Source organism: Aulostomus chinensis, chromosome 18 (genome assembly GCF_037954235.1).
Source record: "Aulostomus chinensis isolate RoL2024-O1b breed Wild chromosome 18, RoL_Achi_v1.0, whole genome shotgun sequence".
Lineage (NCBI taxonomy): Eukaryota > Metazoa > Chordata > Actinopteri > Syngnathiformes > Aulostomidae > Aulostomus > Aulostomus chinensis.
The window spans coordinates 2,677,331-2,696,348 of NC_141337.1; the positions used below are offsets into that span (position 1 = coordinate 2,677,331).

General features: G+C 48.0%; 1 protein-coding gene across 1 annotated transcript; it reads left to right on the top strand.

The window, feature by feature from the left end:
* Nucleotides 1–278: 278 nt before the first annotated feature.
* Nucleotides 279–18,444, top strand: LOC147244662 (neurexophilin-1). Its single transcript, XM_086185493.1, has 2 exons — nucleotides 279–733; nucleotides 16,428–18,444. The coding sequence occupies exons 1-2, from the start codon at nucleotides 680–682 to the stop codon at nucleotides 17,199–17,201; spliced, it is 828 nt and encodes a 275-aa protein (XP_086041619.1). The 5' UTR covers nucleotides 279–679; the 3' UTR covers nucleotides 17,202–18,444.
* The last annotated feature ends 574 nt before the right edge of the window (nucleotides 18,445–19,018 follow it).

Sequence of the window (19,018 nt, forward strand, 5' to 3'; positions counted from 1 at the left end):
CTCGTTCTTGGAGAGGCTGATGAGAAAAAAGGAGAGCTGGAACTGATGTGTTTGTCTTCATTGTACTCAGAATGAACTGAGAGGAAGTGAGGAAGCATGTTGAGGAGAGAGGGAGGTGATAAAGATAAGGAGGGGGGGGTTAACGTGAGGGAGGGAGGGGGGGAAGGAGGGGGAGACACAAAGAGGCAGAGAGAGAGAGAGAGAGAGGGAGAGAGAGAAACTGTTAAAACGTGCGTCCGCTGCTCCAGACTCAGCATCATCGCTCCGCTCCACCAGGAGGCTGCAGCTCCTGCTTCATCCGTCCAGGAGCTCCTCTGGCCCCGATGACCACCTCCAGTTAACCCCCCTCCCCCTCCCTCTCCCCCGAGCTGGGATCTCTTCCTTTCCTGCATGGATGCTAAGAGCTTCTAAACACATTCATGGAATATCTCAAGTAACTGGACTGAGAGAAAGGGGGACCCCCGGAGGTTGTTGAGGGAGACGCTCTCCAGCCTGCCCGGGGCATGGGACCGAGTGTGAGCCGAGAGGAACCCGGTGTCGGAGGAAGTGCATTTTCCTGAAGGAGGAAATCGCGTCTGCGGGAGTTTTTATTATTTTATTTTCTGTGGGTTTTTTTTTTTTTTTTTGCCTCCCACCGGAGAGGGAGGGGGGAGCTGTAGGGTTGATACGCGCCGGAACGATGCGTCCCAACAGCGGCTTCATCCTGCTCCTCCTCAACGGAACCGCTTGTTTGGTAAGCGTGTGTGTGTGTGTGTGTGTGTGTGTGTGTGGGGGGGGGGGGTGCAAAAGTTCTTCAAACGACCGCATGTCACCTCGGTCCCCACGTGCGTCACGCCGAGCGCAATTTGCCACTGCAAAACTTGTGCTGAACGCGGGAGCGGAGAAAGTCTGCGGGGACAAAGCTGCTCTTGTTCGGTTCTGGTGTTGCGTGTCTCACCGTTCCCGGTTGAGACTCACGAGCTCTGCTTTGGTCTGGGAGTGTGTGAGGACGGCAGCGCTCGCTCAGGCGCCGTTTGTTCCTGTAGTCGCTTCTTCTTCTTCTTCTTCTTTTCACTCCAACTCCACCTGCCGAACCCTGCTTCCATTTGAAATCGAATAGCGGTCGAACTTCCACCCAGATTCGGTTTGCCAGTTGTGATTTGAAGGCGGGGGTCAGACTGGAGGACTTTGATCTGTCCCGTCAGGTTTGACTGAGCACAGAAGTTCTGGTGCCGGTTCAGTTGACAAATCCAGTTTGACCAAGAAAATCATCTTCAGTCTCTGTGCTGCACTCCAGTCAGACTCAACAGAACCCTCAGGCGCCACCAGAACCGTCTGCACGAGGACAAAAACTGAATCACCTCACAGTGGCTTGGCTCGACCTCTCGCCTTCCATGTGCACATGCAGATTTATTAAAAAGCAGCCTTTGATGAGGAAGCGGCTCCTGAGAGGACTTGAATACATCCTCCTGCTCGGAGGCCCTCCTCCCCCCGGGGCCCAGGAGAGGAGCTGGGGCCCGGGGCCGGTGAGGGGCAGGTGTTTGTCTGGTGGTACTCAGGTGCTCTGACTCCAGTAACGAGCCCTTGGCTGGTTTGAGGACTGAACTTACAAATGGACGAGCAGCAAAGACCACACACCGGCTGAGAGCAGGGGGGACGAGTGGCTCTCCAGCCGCAGTCTAGCAGCCCGCACGGGGGGGATAATGGGCTTAACGCTGGCGTCGTCTGGAGCCTCCTGGCAGCTGCAGGGCCGCTGCCTATCGTAACCCAGAAGCCAACCATAATGAAATTAATTGCAGCTTCTTCTTCGTCTTCTCCCCCCTCCTCGGCAGACCGTGTATCTATGAAAAAAATGTACACGACATCCCTCAGCGGGAGATCTTGGGTAATTCATTAGCCCCGTGACATTGATAAATTATGGAGGAATTAATAAATTAACTTTTTCCCTTTTTTTTTAACTACGCAAGAGAACGGCGAATAATAAACCCATAAGCCGACCACGCATCAAAAATTCAATTTGGGGTGATTTTCTGTTGTAATAGCGGCGCAATTCTCTGAGAGGGTTTGGATCTCCGGGGACCTTCAGCAAATGGCAGCTAATACAGACAGACTATTAACACAAGGTGCCACTGTTGTGGTTTCAAATGATGAACGACAGGTTTCAGAGCTTTAATTATTCTCTGTATTTGGGAGGAGGTTTATGAATAAAACACGGCATCTCGGTTGAGTCGCTGCCTGCCTGAGAGGTGACGTCTGTTTCTGAGTCCTGGATTTGAGGCGAATCTGAAAAGACCACATGAAGATCGCCTTGCTCTCTGCGCCCATTCAGACCTGACCAACACGGGTCGTCCCTCTCAGACTTGGTGCAACTTCATATTCTAATCTTTGATTATTATTATCATTATCATTATTTTTTAAATATTAAAAGAGCAGCAGGGTAAAGGGAAGTCATTTAGCCTCAAAACCAAAAGTCTGGTAGTTTTTTCCCGCTTGTCTTTCATGTTTCTATCTGCTCTCAGACTGACACAAAGGTTTCAGCCAACAGTTCTACCAGGTTCTACCAGGTTCTACCAGGTTCTACCCAAACCCCTCAGTGTTGGGACGTAATTTACAGCAAAGGCTGGTTTTTAGCTCTAAATAGGTTGATATTTTGCGTCTCTGTCATTAGTTTCCGGTCGGAGACGCGAGGCTGATTTAAAAATCTTCCGAGGGTTGCAAAGCTGAGGTTCGCGGCTCGGGTGAAGACCGTCGGCGGTGGGATTGAGAGCAGCTCCGTGGAGGTGAGCGTTCAAAAATGATCAACTCAGACGTTCACACGCTCCAAGTTCTGTTTCCACTTTGCAGAAATTCATCAAAAGGGAAAGAAAAGTGAAAAAACACTTAACACTGCACAAATAAAAGCAGCTGCGGTTTGAGCCCCTAAAGCAGGAAGTGGCCTTCTCTTATTCAACCATCAGAACAGCAGAAGAAGAATGAAGTCTCCTTGAACGGCGCCGTCGCTCCACAACCTCCCCACCCACCTCTCCCACGAGACGTCCAGCCTCACCAACACCTTCCAGTTGTTGAATTGTATTCTGCCTCCAGTGGAGGGGGGGGGGGGGGGGGGCGACCTCTCACCCGTGCAGGAGCTCGGCTCTCAGAGCGGAGCGATGACCTTGCGAGGACGCGGAGGCCACAGGTAACCTCTCCGTGCCCATGAGAGATGGCGCCGCTTTGTACTTCCTGTGATTGCTCTCAGTGCAGATGCAGGTGTCTGCGCCGGCGTGAAACCGCCATCTGAATCCTAGCACTCAGCTCTGCGCGTGCAGATTGGTCAAAGACAGTCAGAACCCTTTCAGATTTTAAAAATATAAAGAAAAATTAGGGTCCACTTCCGTTTTACGCTCCTGTCCTCCGTTTGACTTTGCCGTCGGCGAGGAGACACTTTCTTAACTTCTCAATTAGAACAGATCGTGTTCTCTTTATTTAAAGCTGTGCAAATCCCTCTCACAACAAAGGTGGGATTGTGTTTGAGCTGTTCGCCACAGAGCAGCGCCGTGACGCTACACGTACCAGAACAGTCTGAGGCCTCAGTGAGCATGGGAAGCAGCGAGGTTGAGACAGACCTGAGGGGGAGTGCTGGGAGGTGCCGGCACAGACGCCGTTCATCGGTTCTTCTCTCTGCTGACAAACTCTTCAGTACTGTAGGTCATGTTTCTGTCATCGCACCGTCCTCCCGGCAGGGTCGCTGACCCCGTCCACCCAGACCCGTCGCTGGCTGCAGCCTCGATGCTGAGGAGACATCAAGGAACCGGCTCAGCTTACATCCTAGTGCCAGCAGACGATGAACACAAATGTTCATTTTTTGTTCTTGGGGCCTCGTTTGCGATGATGAGGGAGAAGCGTTGAGCTCTGTACCGCCAGGGGTTTAAACAGCTGAGGGACCTGTACACCGGTGGCGAGAGCTGACTTTTACTTGGACAAAATACAGAAAACACAACTAGAAATGTCTGTCAACGCTCGTCATCGTTCCCTGAGTGTCGAGAGGCAAAACTGGACGTTTAAAACACAGTTGAGCGATTCCATTAAAAAAGTGTCGAAAAAACAAAGGCGGGAATAAGACAAAGAGAATTTCAGCTAAATATTTTTTTTGCTGTTCTCCCTGTCTTCAAAACCAACACGGCTGTTCCATTTATTCATGATTGTCATCGTATTTTCAGGAGTTTTTAATTCCTAAATTAGAATCTGCAATTGAATTGCCACTAATTTTGTAAACGTTTCCCCTCGAGCGTTTCCGAAAATGAGAGTTCCTGTTGCCAGCGGCGCCATTTCATTATGAATTTACATTTCTAACAGCGCAGAAGCTGCTGGTTTGTACACACTGTTGCAACAGAACAGCACAGAACCATTTGAACCACAGCCTCTTCACGCCCCAGTATGTGGTCATGGACGCCCAGCCCGCCCCTGCAGACTTCCCCGCGCTTGAACAACAATCAGGTGACATTGTTGAACCGGGGAATTCAAGCACTGAACACGAAAAAGGATCCTAATTGGATTTCCATTGTGTCTGAGGTGCTGCCGTGTAATTTTACTGTGCCACTGCCACATACTGCAGCATTAAGAGGTACTTTCATGTATTTTCTGTGAGATCTGCACCGACTGAAGGAGAGCCTGCTCTTGGCATGATTGGAGCTCACTGCTTTTACTTTAAATATCCATGTCTGATGTTGAGTGTGATCACAGGACTGCTGGCGTGAGAGTTGGTGTTGGGTTTTTTTTGTAATCAGAGAGATTTCACCGTTTCCTGTTCTCTTTTCTACACTAGCTAGCTACACTAGTTAGCTAGCTTGCTCGTGTTACCCACTTGTAGTCCTGGAAAGTCCCCTGGCTCATGTTCAGACGTCGATGCAACTGGAGAACATTCTCAAAGTTAAAAGGCAGAAACATGAGTCAAAGTGAGAGCTGCAACGTTGGGTACCAACCTGCTCAGAAGCAGGAACAAGACATCTGTGTCTCCCCACCGGCCCGTCGTCCTTTAGATGCTAACATGATAAAACTACTGCAGCCGTTATCGTGGGGGTGCTCAGTGGTCTACTGAGTTTGCCTCCAGCTTGGTTTGACGTTCGTCCTCTCACAATTGTCCGTGTCTGCAAGTGGGAAGCCAGATGTGTCCTGGATGCTGCTGTAGCAACTTCTCTAGCTGGTAGGGCACCTGTTTGGAGGGGGCGGAGAACTGGGGGGTTTAGCGTGACATGCAGCTTCAAAATGAAACTCATGAACTTGGCAAGTGGACTTGTGCACAGGAAAAGCTTGGCGTTCACGTGGTAGCTGCATGGAAACGCTGTAGCTCGGCAATATGGACGCCAAAAGGTTGATATACTGGAGGTGCCAGCATCTCTGAAAATGTTCCTAACACACATCACAACTTGTAAACTCAAAGTACCAAGTAAAATCTGACTTATGATGTTGTGAGAACCAAGAGTTCGTATCATAGCATCTTATAGCATCTCGTAGCGTCTCGTAGCATCTCGTAGCGTCTCGTAGCGTCTCGTAGCGTCTCGTAGCATCTCATAGCATCTCGTAGCGTCTCGTAGCATCTCGTAGCATCTTGTGACCACAGTAAACACGACTCTTTCTGAAGGCACCAGTTATCCCACACTGAGAGAAGACACGAAATTTAAAGACTCCATATTTTATGAAATGTAGAGAGATTTAGCTTGTGGTTATCAGCTCAATGAGCATTGTTTGTATGGACGTCCATGTATGTAAAGGCAGACTTAACAACCATAAATCTATATCAACAATATACACATGCAGAAGCAGGTGATATAGTGGGCAGACTCTTTAACGTCCATCCTGTGGTGTTGAACAGCTTGAGATATGCACAACCACATCTCGACTGACCCCAGAGGTGCGCCTCTTTCCCCCCTGACAACCTGCTGAGGAACCCAGCAGCGGACCCTCCCTCCCCTCCCCATCTTCCCTGAGCCCTCTGACTCCCTGCAGCCTCATAACCAGCACGCAGACAGAGAAATGGAGAAAAAGCATGCTCCATGACACACCGACAGCCCTTCACAGAGAAGCATCAAGCTGTCCTGAAACTGAATATGTTGCTGCTCAAAACTGGTTCAATTTATTGTGGCGTAGCTCTCTGGGAGACTGCAGGTGAGACGGAGCAGACCCCAGAAGAATATATATGTACGGTAGATTTGTGTGCTGATGTGGATGGTGAATGGTGGATTACAGCGCACAGCTTAAAGAAAAATGATTCGTAGCCTTGGGTAGGATGCGTGGGTGTAGCTCCCCGGGGATCCAGCTAAAGACGAGCTTGACTTTCTCATGGAAGAAAATCCATAACAGACGTTTTAATTTCAGAGGCGTTCTGCTTGAACTGTCAACAGTAAAGTTGTTTTACGCCGTCGTCAAAATGCAAAACTGGAATGAAAAGTGTCAATAAGTCGTAAAATCTTTTTTTGTTTCATGATCCAAACAATATTAGGATCAGCCACAAGGGACCAGCGGTGTGTTTTTTTTGTTTTGTTTTGTTTTGTTTTAGGAGGGACGACCGACTGCAACCAAAGGTGGTTCACGCCGACCTCATCCTAGTGTGACTGGAGCTGCTGGAAACAAGGCCACCATGAGGACTGGGGAGCAAAAACCCATTTATATTCCTTCACTATGTGTAAACAGCCTGTTCTGCGTGAATGAACGTGGAGTGTGCAGCTCTCCGTCATGCTGCCCCGCGACGCTACAGTGATTTTCAGGGTCAGAGTGGCGCACATGTCCAGACGGGGCCCGCCGAGGGTCTTTAAGTCAAGATTTCCTAGCAGTGCCGCAGCCGCAGGGATCAGGGAGAGTAGCTGAGCTCAGACCGGAGATAACCTTTACAAGAGCACAAGGATTTCTGAGATTATAATGGAGAGATGACAATCACGCACTTATCCAGGCTCCACCTCAGTGAGCATTTCTCAAGCTCTGATCTCGCTGCTCATCAAAAGCATAAAATAGGTGTTTTGTCGGAGTATTGAAAACTGTCATATGCTCATTTAAATAATAGCACATTCCTGCTGCTGCCGCCCCCCCCATTGTCAAGGCCTGGTTAGACAACTAGCTAAAGAGAGATTGCTTCATGCTCTAAGGGGGTAGGGGGTGGAGGATGGGGTGGGGTGGGGGGTGCAGGCCTATCTGGCCAACCTGCATACAAATAACACAATTTTACAGTTTGCGTGCGGTGAATACGCCGAGACCAGTTTTGCATGCAGGTGATGCGACAGTCCTCCCTATTAGATTCAGTGCAGAGCAGATGCGTCCAAATGCCATGCATCACCTTCAAGGGTCATGACATCCATGCTTTACAGAAAACACAGGCTGAAATTTTGATGAATCTGTGTTTTTGTAGGCCATTGTTAAAGTGTTGCTAGTTACAGGCACAAGGGGAGGTCGTGGGTTTTGTCAAATTACTCGATTTTAAGCTCCGACCGTAGAGGTGATGTCACGTGTCAAACCTGCCATCGGAATGCCAAAAAAAGACCATTTGGACTTGTAAACATGAAAGTTCAGCTGAAGCAGCATTTTGAGAGTTTTAACTGCAGTATTGTGACGCATTTCCAAGTGAAATAACATGAAGAATTTGATTGAATCACTGCTAAGTTACTATCAAGCCAATTTTGTTTAAGTAAAACGTGACTGAATCTCGTTTTAATCACGTTACGTCAACTGAACCAAAAAAAAACCCCACAGGGCTGTGCAATACATACTGTGGTCAGAAGATGGCAGTAGAGTTCACATTGCACTTGGCTGTAAAAAAACAGAGAAAAGAAGAAGAGTCACCAGCGAGGTCTTGAGCAGCTCCGTTCCTTACGCCTTTAACTAACAACCCGTCTGACTTCGTCCCTGAGACTTACTGGAGTCAGGAGGAAACGCCACGTCTCCTCAGGTGTCACTGGAATAAATTCCGTCATCCAGAGGTCACTCGTCCAGTGAGACAGACGTCCTCTGAGGTGTCTGGCGTGCCGTCATTTCCAGATTGTGTAATCCACTTGAGGTGAACCGCCATTGGGACCTGTTGTCAGGATGCGTGTCGGCTGTCGGAAGTCTGTCGATCCAGCACTTGTGATCAGATTTCACCGCCACTCACTCCCTTTTTGGTTTTGGCAGTTGAAGAGTGCAGCTAGACAGGAAATAAAATCCCACATTCAGCTCAACTGGCAGATTGCAGAGCATGTTGGGAGACTTTGAGTGAGGACTTCTCAGCTGTCCGAGCTGTTTCACAGTTGTGTTTCGGAGGTTTACATGTGCGCGCGTCTCTGTGAGATGGCGCTCCGCAGCTACCAGGGATGTCTCCACGGTCACCAGAGCAATGTGGACACATCTGGTACACCTCCATGTCCCGCATCCCGTCAGCAGAGCCGTCCACCCAGGATCTGACACCAGACTCACTGCATTTTTAGCATAAGAAGAGCTGTGCGTGCAGGTACCAGCACGAGTTCTGGAATGACATGTGGATTAGTCGCCACTTGATGGCGTAAAACAAACGCATAGGTCAGTCATGCAAGTTGTACCTTTGCCAAGGTGCCGGCCAGCGGCGGCCATGTTGTGAAGACAAAGTTGGGGAATATCTGGGAAAACAGTGGAAACAGCGGGTCAGTTGGCAGCTGAGTTGTGACAGTGGTTTTCATCTGCTCCGATAAGGGCAGAACCTCAGGAACCTGTGAAATCTAGCAAATATCTGAATCTAAACCCCGACGGAACTCTGACTGAGAGTTGCAGTGCTTTAACTTAACTAGAACATCAACTAGAACATTAATATGTCACAGAACACGACCCTGAAAGATGCTCTGGTACAACGTTCTCCTTGGATGCTGATACTTGGTCTTGTGTGGGGGCTGGCACAAAGTGATGGGTGTGTTAAATTGAGAATTTACTAAGTTGTATACAAGCGCACGTGGCGCATGGATGTGACGTGCTGTTGTGGCCCAAGGAAGCTGCAGAACTTTGGAGAGCAACTCTCAAAGTAGGCGACCTTGAGAGGACCTTGAATGTAAACACTGTTATTTGGAGGTAATAGAGTGAGGTTTTGTAGTCCAACAGGAAGTGATCATGTCAGGGATGAGGTGTGTTTGTAGTCCAACAGGAAGTGATCATGTCAGGGATGAGGTGTGTTTGTAGTCCAACAGGAAGTGGTCATGTCAGGGATGAGGTGTGTCTGTAGTCCAACAGGAAGTGGTCATGTCAGGGATGAGGTGTGTTTGTAGTCCAACAGGAAGTGATCATGTCAGGGATGAGGTGTGTTTGTAGTCCAACAGGAAGTGGTTATGTCAGGGATGAGGTGTGTCTGTAGTCCAACAGGAAGTGATCATGTCAGGGATGAGGTGTGTCTGTAGTCCAACAGGAAGTGATCATGTCAGGGATGAGGTGTGTTTGTAGTCCAACAGGAAGTGGTCATGTCAGGGATGAGGTGTGTCTGTAGTCCAACAGGAAGTGGTCATGTCAGGGATGAGGTGTGTTTGTAGTCCAACAGGAAGTGGTCATTTCAGGGATGAGGTGTGTTTGTAGTCCAACAGGAAGTGGTCATGTCAGGGATGAGATGTGTTTGTTGTCCAACAGGAAGTGGTCATGTCAGGGATGAGATGTGTTTGTTGTCCAACAGGAAGTGGTCATCTCCTGGCTCCTCCCCCAGCAGCCACTAGGATTGCGCCATGTGATTGATTGATGATCTTCCAGGTTCAGTTCATCAAGATCATCTTCACGAAAGAACCCTCTGATGATGCTGGAAGCCTGGATGCAACAGTTAGCAGTGCTAAGCTAACATTAGCCTAGGAAGGAACTACACCAGGGTCACATGACTTCAAGGTCACCACCACTAAATTTCAGGCACCCTGTGTTTCCCCCAGATGTCCTTTAACAACACCCAGGACCCCTGGAGGCTCCTCTAGACTCTTGGTGCGGACACATAAATGCTTTAAAGTTCTTGATTGTGCTACTTGCTGGGGCCGTGGAACCGTGGAATGGTGGAACGTTGAAATATCTGAAGCTCGTTGTGTAGATTGCACAGATTTACTGCCTTCAAGCATAAAAACTCACTGGCTTGAAAACAAGGACCAGCATGTTCAGGTTTGGGGGCTCATTCCTGCAGACAGCACTGATTTGGGGAGAAACCCACACTGTCATGAAAGCTGCGCCGGTCTAATTTGGCAGTGCAACAGCTACGTGTTTTTTTTAAACTAGCAACTAGTGAGTGGTTTGCGTCAACATACTGATGGACGAAGTGACAGAGGTAGTAAAGCACGCCTGCAGGCGAGAGCCTCCTTCCTGCCGGTGGGTTGGCGAGGCAGCGGTGGAGCTTTTACCAGACAGGTGTGAACACTGCAGCAGCACTTTCATCAGCTTTGTCCCATCTGCCCCGTCTTTGCTCGGCGCTCCCCGGGGAGACGCCGAGGAGAAACCATCCCCTGCCATCCCTCGCCAACTTGTCGATATCTTATAATGTAAAAATTTGATAGCCAATTCAGAGACTGGCTTCTGTCTGAGCATACAGAATGAGCTCAGGTCTACAGGGACCACACAACCAGACCCATCCAAAATGAGCTCCTGGGTGGAGAATGCAGAAAGAAAGAAAGAACGGGTGGAGGAAGAGTTTAAAAATAAAACGATTCACTGCGTTGAGATGGTTCCCCCACTGCAGATCCAAGATCTATTGACCCCTGAGAGGCTGGAGTACATTATTCATTAAGAGTCAAATGGCTTGTTTCTCGTGAAATTACCTTTTTCTCCCCCACACCACCTCTTGGATTTACACTAGCTAGAGGAATAATTAGTCGGACGGGCACAGCCGCTTTCAGACTTTAATCATGTACCATAGAAGCCTCCCGCGGTGAGCATATTAGATCTCAGACGGCCAGAAGAAGAAGAAAGAATAAAGCATTGACGAACACTTAAGAAATCTGAGCAGCCTGGGTCTTAAATTAAAAATTGATGTCATATTAGAGATGAAGATTTCAGCGCAACAGCCAGAGGAAAACGGAGTGCTTATTGAACTTGTCAGCTCCCCAGGACAAGCACATGCTTTCAGCCGTGCTGGGCGGCTCTACAGGCACATTCAATAAATCAATGCAGTTCATTCCACATCTTCCGTTCATCTGACAGGAAAAATAACCATTTTGAGCGTGTAACGCAGCAGAGTTATTGTGCACGCACACTTTCTGTGAAAACGTGATTTATTGTCCTTATTTGTGGACTGTTGGGTTTGTCTCACACAGACAGACGAAAACCTTATCGTTCTGCTACACTGGGAAAAAATTGGCTGGTTGGTTTGGATGTCTGTAAGCCAATCGTAGCTGTTGGGGGCGGGGCTAAACCCAGGATCAAGTGAAACTACTTTATATTCCATAATAATAACAAAAATAATAATAATATTTACAAAATACCACGAGGGTAAGAAGGCTGTGTTACTGATGCATGCTCAAATTTGTTGTGCATGAAAACCTGGAATTTCCAGAATTCGAGAGTTGGGATTTCCAGGCACTGTGAACAAAAGTAAACATAAACGAAGTAAATATACGCCAACATTTTACTCAAGTACATTTTTAAAGTATTAAAGATGTCGGTTACATTCCAACACCGATAAAAGCAAATAGTCAATAACTGAAGATGCGTTAATACATAATAATCATCGACAGGGTCCCCGAGTGGAGAAAACATTCTTTTGTGGGCATACACACACTCACACACACACACACACACTCACGCACACACGCACACACACACACCCACGCACGCACGCACACTTTTACTCCAGGGCTCAGTAAACATCAGAAGGGGAAAACATCATCCAATGAACACTGTCTCTCAGCTGCACACGGCTCGTACATGAGGAGAATGGTGAACGAGCTCCATCTGAATGTGTAAAACACCGAGAGCTTAATTTTAGCCGCGTCTCTCCTCCTGTGGTTGACACGCTGGTCTGTCACCACTCTGCTATTTCATGGCGAAAGCGGGCCTCTGCCGCCACGGGAAATGGGGTTAAAGCGGTGTACCTGTCACTGTAACAGCCTGATTATTGCCTGTGGAGCTGGCAGGCTTGTGAGGATAGCTTCCCTCCCCATCACCCCCCGCTGGGAGAGAGGCCTGGGGCCTGAGCTCACTGAGGCTGAATGACTCACAATTACCAGAGCTACAGAGCCCGCCGCCACCTCCCATCCTCTCCACTGACTCACTTAACACACATGACAAATGACAAAATCAGCCTGAGCCTCCGCCCCCTCGCTACGACCTGATTGCCCATCGCCCACAGTTTCCCTACTGCACTCGGCACCTCTTGCCAAGCTCTGTGACATAAACCTTCCTAACTTCCACAGAGCAACATGTCGATGCTTACAGGGGGCAAGGAGAGACGGCTGCTGTCAGCACGTGGGCCCGTGTCATGGTTCAGCCCTGGATAGAACACAGCTGGCACTTTTTACTCAGGTGTTCAGTCATGGTTGAAGGGGGGCGGGGCAAACAGCGTCAGGTGCTACGTGTGCTAGTGCTAACGGAGCAGCGCTTGAACCAAGCCAGGACTTGTTAGGCGTTTACTCGTTTACTTGTTAGGCGTTTTAAAGTCTCATCGACCGACGAACTGGCGGGTCGTCTCATCTCCCGCTGCGGTCAGAGACGAGAGGAAGTAACTCGTGTTAATGCGAAGCCGGAATGTAAAGTTCGAGCTCATCCACGTGGCGTGCGCCATGGATAGCACTGATTGCAAGCTAGCTGGCTAACTCTTATGATGCACTGTGTGGCCGTTGCTGCTCTGGTAACACAACTTTGTGTCTCAAACATTGATTCCAGAGACTAATTAACGATGGGCTCTAGTTACCAGCTCTCATTAGGGCCCAAACTCAGCCACAGGTCAACTTTACCGACCTGCATCTGACCGTCGTCCAGCGCTTGACAAGTTGGCGTGACAGTAAATCTGAGAGGTCACAGCAGAACACTGGACGGTCTGTGCAGACACCAGAGTACTGGGCAGTTTTTACCAGTGGGCCCAGTACTCTGGTGAATGTCGGTTTTCTATCTTTTGTACAAAAGTCAGAACTACAACCCCACCTCTCTCTTCTCTCTGGCTCCATGGCACCAACGTAGAGAAAAATATTGACACCTTTGTACTGCATAGACAAGCCAGCTGACGAGAAGGTAAACTGTCCAGCGGCACCTCCAAATATGAAAGCGAGTGAGATGAATGCCCGCGATAGGCAAGATTTGTCCTTAATTGTTAACAAAACAGAGTTGGTGGCTGCTAAAATGTGAAAATCTTCCACTCAAGAGAAGCGATGCATTAATCTTTGGGCCCCGTGGAAACGACTCCAGGCTTTTCCTGCACCATTTCAACTTGCTTACATTGCATAAGTCAAAGTTGGAAGATAGTAAAATCCTACACCTCATATACTCGCCTAGTTAAAAGCAGAGTGGTGAGAGAGTTTTAATAGCATGCAGTTCTTGGGGACGGAGCGTAAAGGTACTGCTGGTTATAATATTTAACAATGATGAATTATAACATTGTGCCGATGTGGCCTCAATGACCTGAGAGAAGCAGCATTCCCCAACATGCAAATGATACACAACAACACGTTCTACAGGCACCTTAGAATAACATTCACAAGCAAATTAATACTGGACAAGAGCACAGTGTGGGTCCTCCCGCTGCAGCAATAATTACAGTCCAGCCGCTGTTTTCTCTTCTTTTTTCCACAGCCATATGAGGCTCCTTCTAACATTTGTCTTTGACAATGATGCTGCGCACTGAATCTGACACCTCCAGTGGTGCCAGACACTTAAATCTTCTGTTCAACAATAACACAATAGCTCACTTCATCTCTCCTCCTGCAGCCTGGCTGCTCAGGCTCCCTAATGAAGACTCTGCAAGAGAGGCGGCGATGAAATGCTCAATATTTAAGTTACTGCAATATGTTTTTGCTCAGATACGAGGTTGGGTTCCATCTGAGAGTCTCTCCAGACGAGCGCTGGCAAAATGATCACGATCTTAAAAAGCGATTGTTGCCTTTCAAGCACTCACAAATAATTGTCTTGAGTGCACAAAGATATTTCCCCCCCCCCTCCCGCGTCGCGTCTTGGTGACTCATGCGGCCTTAGTTAGCCACGCGTGTTTAGCTTGAAGCGAAAGACGAACAACAGACAAAACTGCTCGATAACTCTGGACAGCGTCGTCCAGTATAATCCACCTGGTCTTTATCCAGTAAGCAACAAACAGGCTAAATCCAAACTATAACACTTTACCGTAAACCAGCTCTAATCAAAGTGTTGTTAGCCTCAAGCTAATCCTACGTGGCTGGGTCTTAGTGATTGTTGTAGTCACTAAGAAGTGGGCTGTTTCATACTGTAGCACCGAGCCTTAACAGGAGCCCTAAAAGCCTCGTTGTGGGGCTCCGAGGGGCTCCCTGGGGAGGCAGGCAGAGTGGGGCCCTCCGTGCCCAGCAGACATCAGATACACACTAGTGATTCATTAGCAGCCGTTGGAGATCAAAGTCATTTGGCAGAAAATCATCAATATGTCTTCATCCCCATCAAAATTATGTTCTGTATTAATGGGGTTCTCAAAGAAGCAATGAGAAACATCACATTCAAGAGGGCCGAGTCCTCGTCAGGGCCGTTATCGTCTCGTGTGGGGGATGTGAGCGGCAGCGTAGCCTAGCAGCAGGCGGGTAACTAGAGGAGAGGCACCCACGGCCCCGAGAGGATGAGGCCAGAAGACGGAAGGAAGGAAGTCCTCTCATCTGTGTCCAAACACCAAACCACAACCACACAACCGGCGGGAATCCTCACGAGGCAGTTGAAATGCGATACACGTTGTTATTAAAGGAAATACATGTTTTCAGGGAGACAGAAAATCAATATCACTGACTGACTGTGGCGCGAGCGCACAAATGCGAGCAGGCTTGAATAACCTGCATAAAAATGGAACGAAAATGAGTCAGACTTAATAATCCTGAGTAAGCCTGTGTAAGCAAGCCCGGGCTGTCAAGACAGTAGATGGATCAGAGCGTAGACAGGGATGCATGCATTATGCATCATGTAAAATCTCTGCGGGTAGGACACACACACACACACACACACACAACCACACACACACACACACACAACCACACACACACACATAAACTTAACCCACTGCTCCAATTTGCATCACTTATCGTTTACCACAACTCTAAATTCACGTGTGTGTGTGTGTGTGTGTGTGTGTGCGTGCGCGCGCGCGTATGTGTTCTGCAATGCTGAACCCAAGGGACATAATCATGCTGGATACTTCCATGGCACATTAGACAGCAGCTACCTGTTAATAGATCATTATCATTGAATTATTACCCATAACGTTGCTCGCACATTCACACACTCTTCACAAAGCTACTGCTGAGCGCAGCACTACTATCTTATCTGCGTCGTTCTCTCCCCCTCTCCTCGGTTGATCTTCACATCTGACAGCTTTGTGTGTGTGCTGATACAGATTTTTCTCTTTAATTAAAACACTGGAAGTCTTAATTGGACATTACACTTTATTCTTCTGCCCCCGTGCTTGCCCACCTCCCTTTCTTCAAACACTTTGATCCTCCAACCAAATATTTTGAGGCAGTAATAGTTTCCCCTGTGCTCGGGCTCACACTGCGGTGCTTAAGAAGCAAAAACCGCACTTAAAAACAGGAAACAAAGCTTTTCCCTTCAAGTTTGTTCATTTAAGATTATATAAAGAAAAGAACTTCTGCCTTACAATATCGTAAAGTAACCTTTTCTGCTTGAAAATACAGTCCTTCCTTTGAAAATGTGATGAAAAAGCAGAGAAATTTGTGTTTTCTAAGGGGTTCCAACCTCTTCTGTCACAGAAACAGCATTTCTTAATGACGGGGCTTTATTGTTTACAGGATTACAGCCTTTGAAGAAAATTGTCCACCCTCACAGATATCGATTAAACTGCCCAAGACCATGAGAGTTACTGGCTTTGAATTCAGTTTTGTTCTTTGATCCGGCTGGCATCTCCCGCAGCTCAAAAGAGGCATATGAGCCCATTACAAGAACGCTGAGGGAATTACATCGGCTCTGTGAAAACTAGACATACAGGAGTACTTTCACTTGCAGGCGAAGTAAACAAAAGAATGTAATAATAGAAATACCTGCAAAAAATTCAACCATTTATATATATATATATATATATATATATATATATATATATATATATATATATATATATATATATATATATATATACACATACATACATACACACACACAAATATATATACTGTATAAGATTGATAAAATGTCATGGTTACCACCACGAGAGGTATGAACGGTAAATTAAGTATCGATTAAACCTTTAATTTGTTTTCTGTCCACGGTTCGTTCCACCTCACTAATGAACACCTACTTTCTCTCTCTACCCCTGACCCCGCCCCCTTTCGCTGATCACCACTTCCTCTGTCCAGGTGGCCCTGGGCCAAGAAGACGATTCTTCCAGCCCCAAGAGCTCTTCAGACGACTCTCCCAAGACGGTGGGCCTCCTGAGCAGTCAAGCTCCTCTCTCACCTCTCAGCCGCTGGATGCTTCACAGCCGGAGCCGGGCTGCTAACGCCACCTCGCTGGAGCTGCCCTACCGCTCCCCGGTCTCCTTCTCCAAGCAGGAGTTTTCTAAGCAGGAGTTCTGGGAGATGTTGGGCAGCGACCTGCTCAAGCCCGATGCCTCCAGCTCCAGGGTCAAACGACGGCCCATCGTTAAAACCGGCAAGTTCAAGAAGATGTTTGGCTGGGGAGACTTCTATTCCAACATCAAGACGGTGCGGCTCAACCTGCTGATCACAGGCAAGATTGTGGACCACGGCAATGGCACGTTCAGCGTCTACTTCCGGCACAACTCCACAGGCCAGGGCAACATCTCGGTCAGCCTGGTGCCTCCAGTCAAGGCGGTGGAGTTTGACCTGGAGCGCCAGAGCGTAGTCTACCCCAAGGACTCCAAGATCTTCAACTGCCGTGTGGACTATGAGAAAGTGGACCGCAGCAAGCGCACCTCGCTTTGCAACTACGACCCATCCAAGGTCTGCTTCCAGGAGCAGATTCAGAGCCACGTGTCTTGGATCTGCTCCAAGCCTTTCAAGGTCATCTGTATCTATATTTCCTTCTACAGTACAGACTACCGTCTAGTCCAGAAGGTTTGCCCGGACTACAACTACCATAACGAGATGCCGTACTTGCCCTCGGGCTAGAGGACTTGTTGAGGGGAGGAGGAGTGGGAGGGGAGAGGAAAAAAAGGGGGTGAGTAGGAATAACTGCATCACCTGAGGAGGAACCCAGGGCTGTGAATCGTCTTCAGTGCTGCTGCGGCAGCGAGACACCAACAAACACCCTCTCTGTAGCCTGACTAGATGTAAAACCATATATGCAAAACAATAACTACAGTATGCAGATTCCGAGGCATTAGGAAAACTTAACTGCAGTACTCATTAACTGGAATGGTAGTGAAAATCAAACACCACCAACATGCACATTTTTACCTCAGTCCAGATTCTGAAAGCCAATTTGTCGCCACCTTGTTTTCCATCAAGTCATTTACGAACGTTGTCAGAACGCCTTTTTATTTGCCCTTTACAACGTTGCTCTTTCGCCAAGTCACAAGGCAGTACTTCCCCAAGAAAGGGAGTATTTGAACGCTGTGATACGATCCACTGGAGAGTTGCATACAAACGTGCTACATAAATCAAAACGGCGTTTAAAATCGACTCCTGTAAAGACAAAACCAGTCATGTTCCTACCAAGAACAGTTGAATGTTAAGTGCAACAAAACATTCAGGTAACGCTCCCGGCCGTGTCGCTCGGAAGTCTGTTCCACAACATTCCAAAGGAATAGTTCAGATCTACTGAAGTGGGGCCAAAGGAGATCAGCCGAAGGGTCAGCAGGTGCGGCCCAGCGCCTCGTCTGTGCGTGATGCTGCAGTTCAGTGTAACACTGATGACTTCTGCAGAAGAACACATTTTAACTGCCTAAATTAACACCCGCCTATGTATTGAATATTAATTCCACTCAAATCTCCATTAATATGTGTTTACACACCGGTAATGACTGTCTTTTAGCTCTCCAGTTTTTAATCACAGTACTTCCCAGTATTCCTACACACATTCTACTTGATTTATGGTTAAATTGAAGCCATGACTTAATTATGGGCTCCCACTGTACGGTGTAGCCGACGTTCACCTCCTTGGAAATGTGGCCGCGTGTCGATGGAGACCTTTTTGGGCACTTTTTGGCGTGAATGTTTCTGTTCTTCAGCATTTATTAGCTGGAACTGAATTCATCTCAGCCGCCATTTTAAAACTACACAAAGAAAGTCAACATACCAGCATTTAGGGGTTCATTCTCTGATTGGGCTACGGCGCGGATCCAAGATCAATCAAGAACCCGTACCCGGACTTTCTGATGAACGTGCCATCACGAAGGAATCGGAAAATATGGAGCCCAAAGCGGGGGGGGGGGGGGGGGGGGGGGCACTGGGGGCAGAGTAAATCTGTGGAAAAGTCACAAATATGGCGTAACGGGTAACAATAGTTTTTTTGTTTTTGTCCCGCTGTAACCGCATCCACAGTAGTAGCACGCTGCTCCGGTCTTCTGCGCGACAACGAACGACACACTGACATTGACCCTTAATATGGCCGACGACCTCGTACAACCCCGCCTCAACAAATCTGAACCGTCCCTTTAAACATTCCTCCTCCTCTTCGTCAGTTCCCCCCTCCCTCTCCACATGCTCACGTGTCATCATCCCGTCAAGACATTTTCATTTCAATTGCAGTGTTTTCTCTTCACCTGCCAAATATAAATATCCCTCACTTCTGTCAGCTGCCTTTCAGGGAAAATGTAGAAAACGCAAGAGAGAGAGAGAGAGAAAAATAATATATATCATATATTTGCACGGGAAAGCAATTGTTCAATGAAAATTCAGGACCAGGGCTTAAGACAAGTTCAATGCGAGGGAGATAACTAGATTCTGCATACGGATAGAATTGGCTCTCCACACTTAAGAGAGAG

Excerpts from the sequence above, each read along its gene's own strand:
- LOC147244662 (XM_086185493.1), top strand. The coding sequence starts at position 680 with ATGCGTCCCAACAGCGGCTTCATCCTGCTCCTCCTCAACGGAACCGCT. Across the intron at positions 734-16,427 it reads TCAACGGAACCGCTTGTTTG|GTGGCCCTGGGCCAAGAAGA; the intron begins GTAAGCGTGTGT and ends TCCTCTGTCCAG.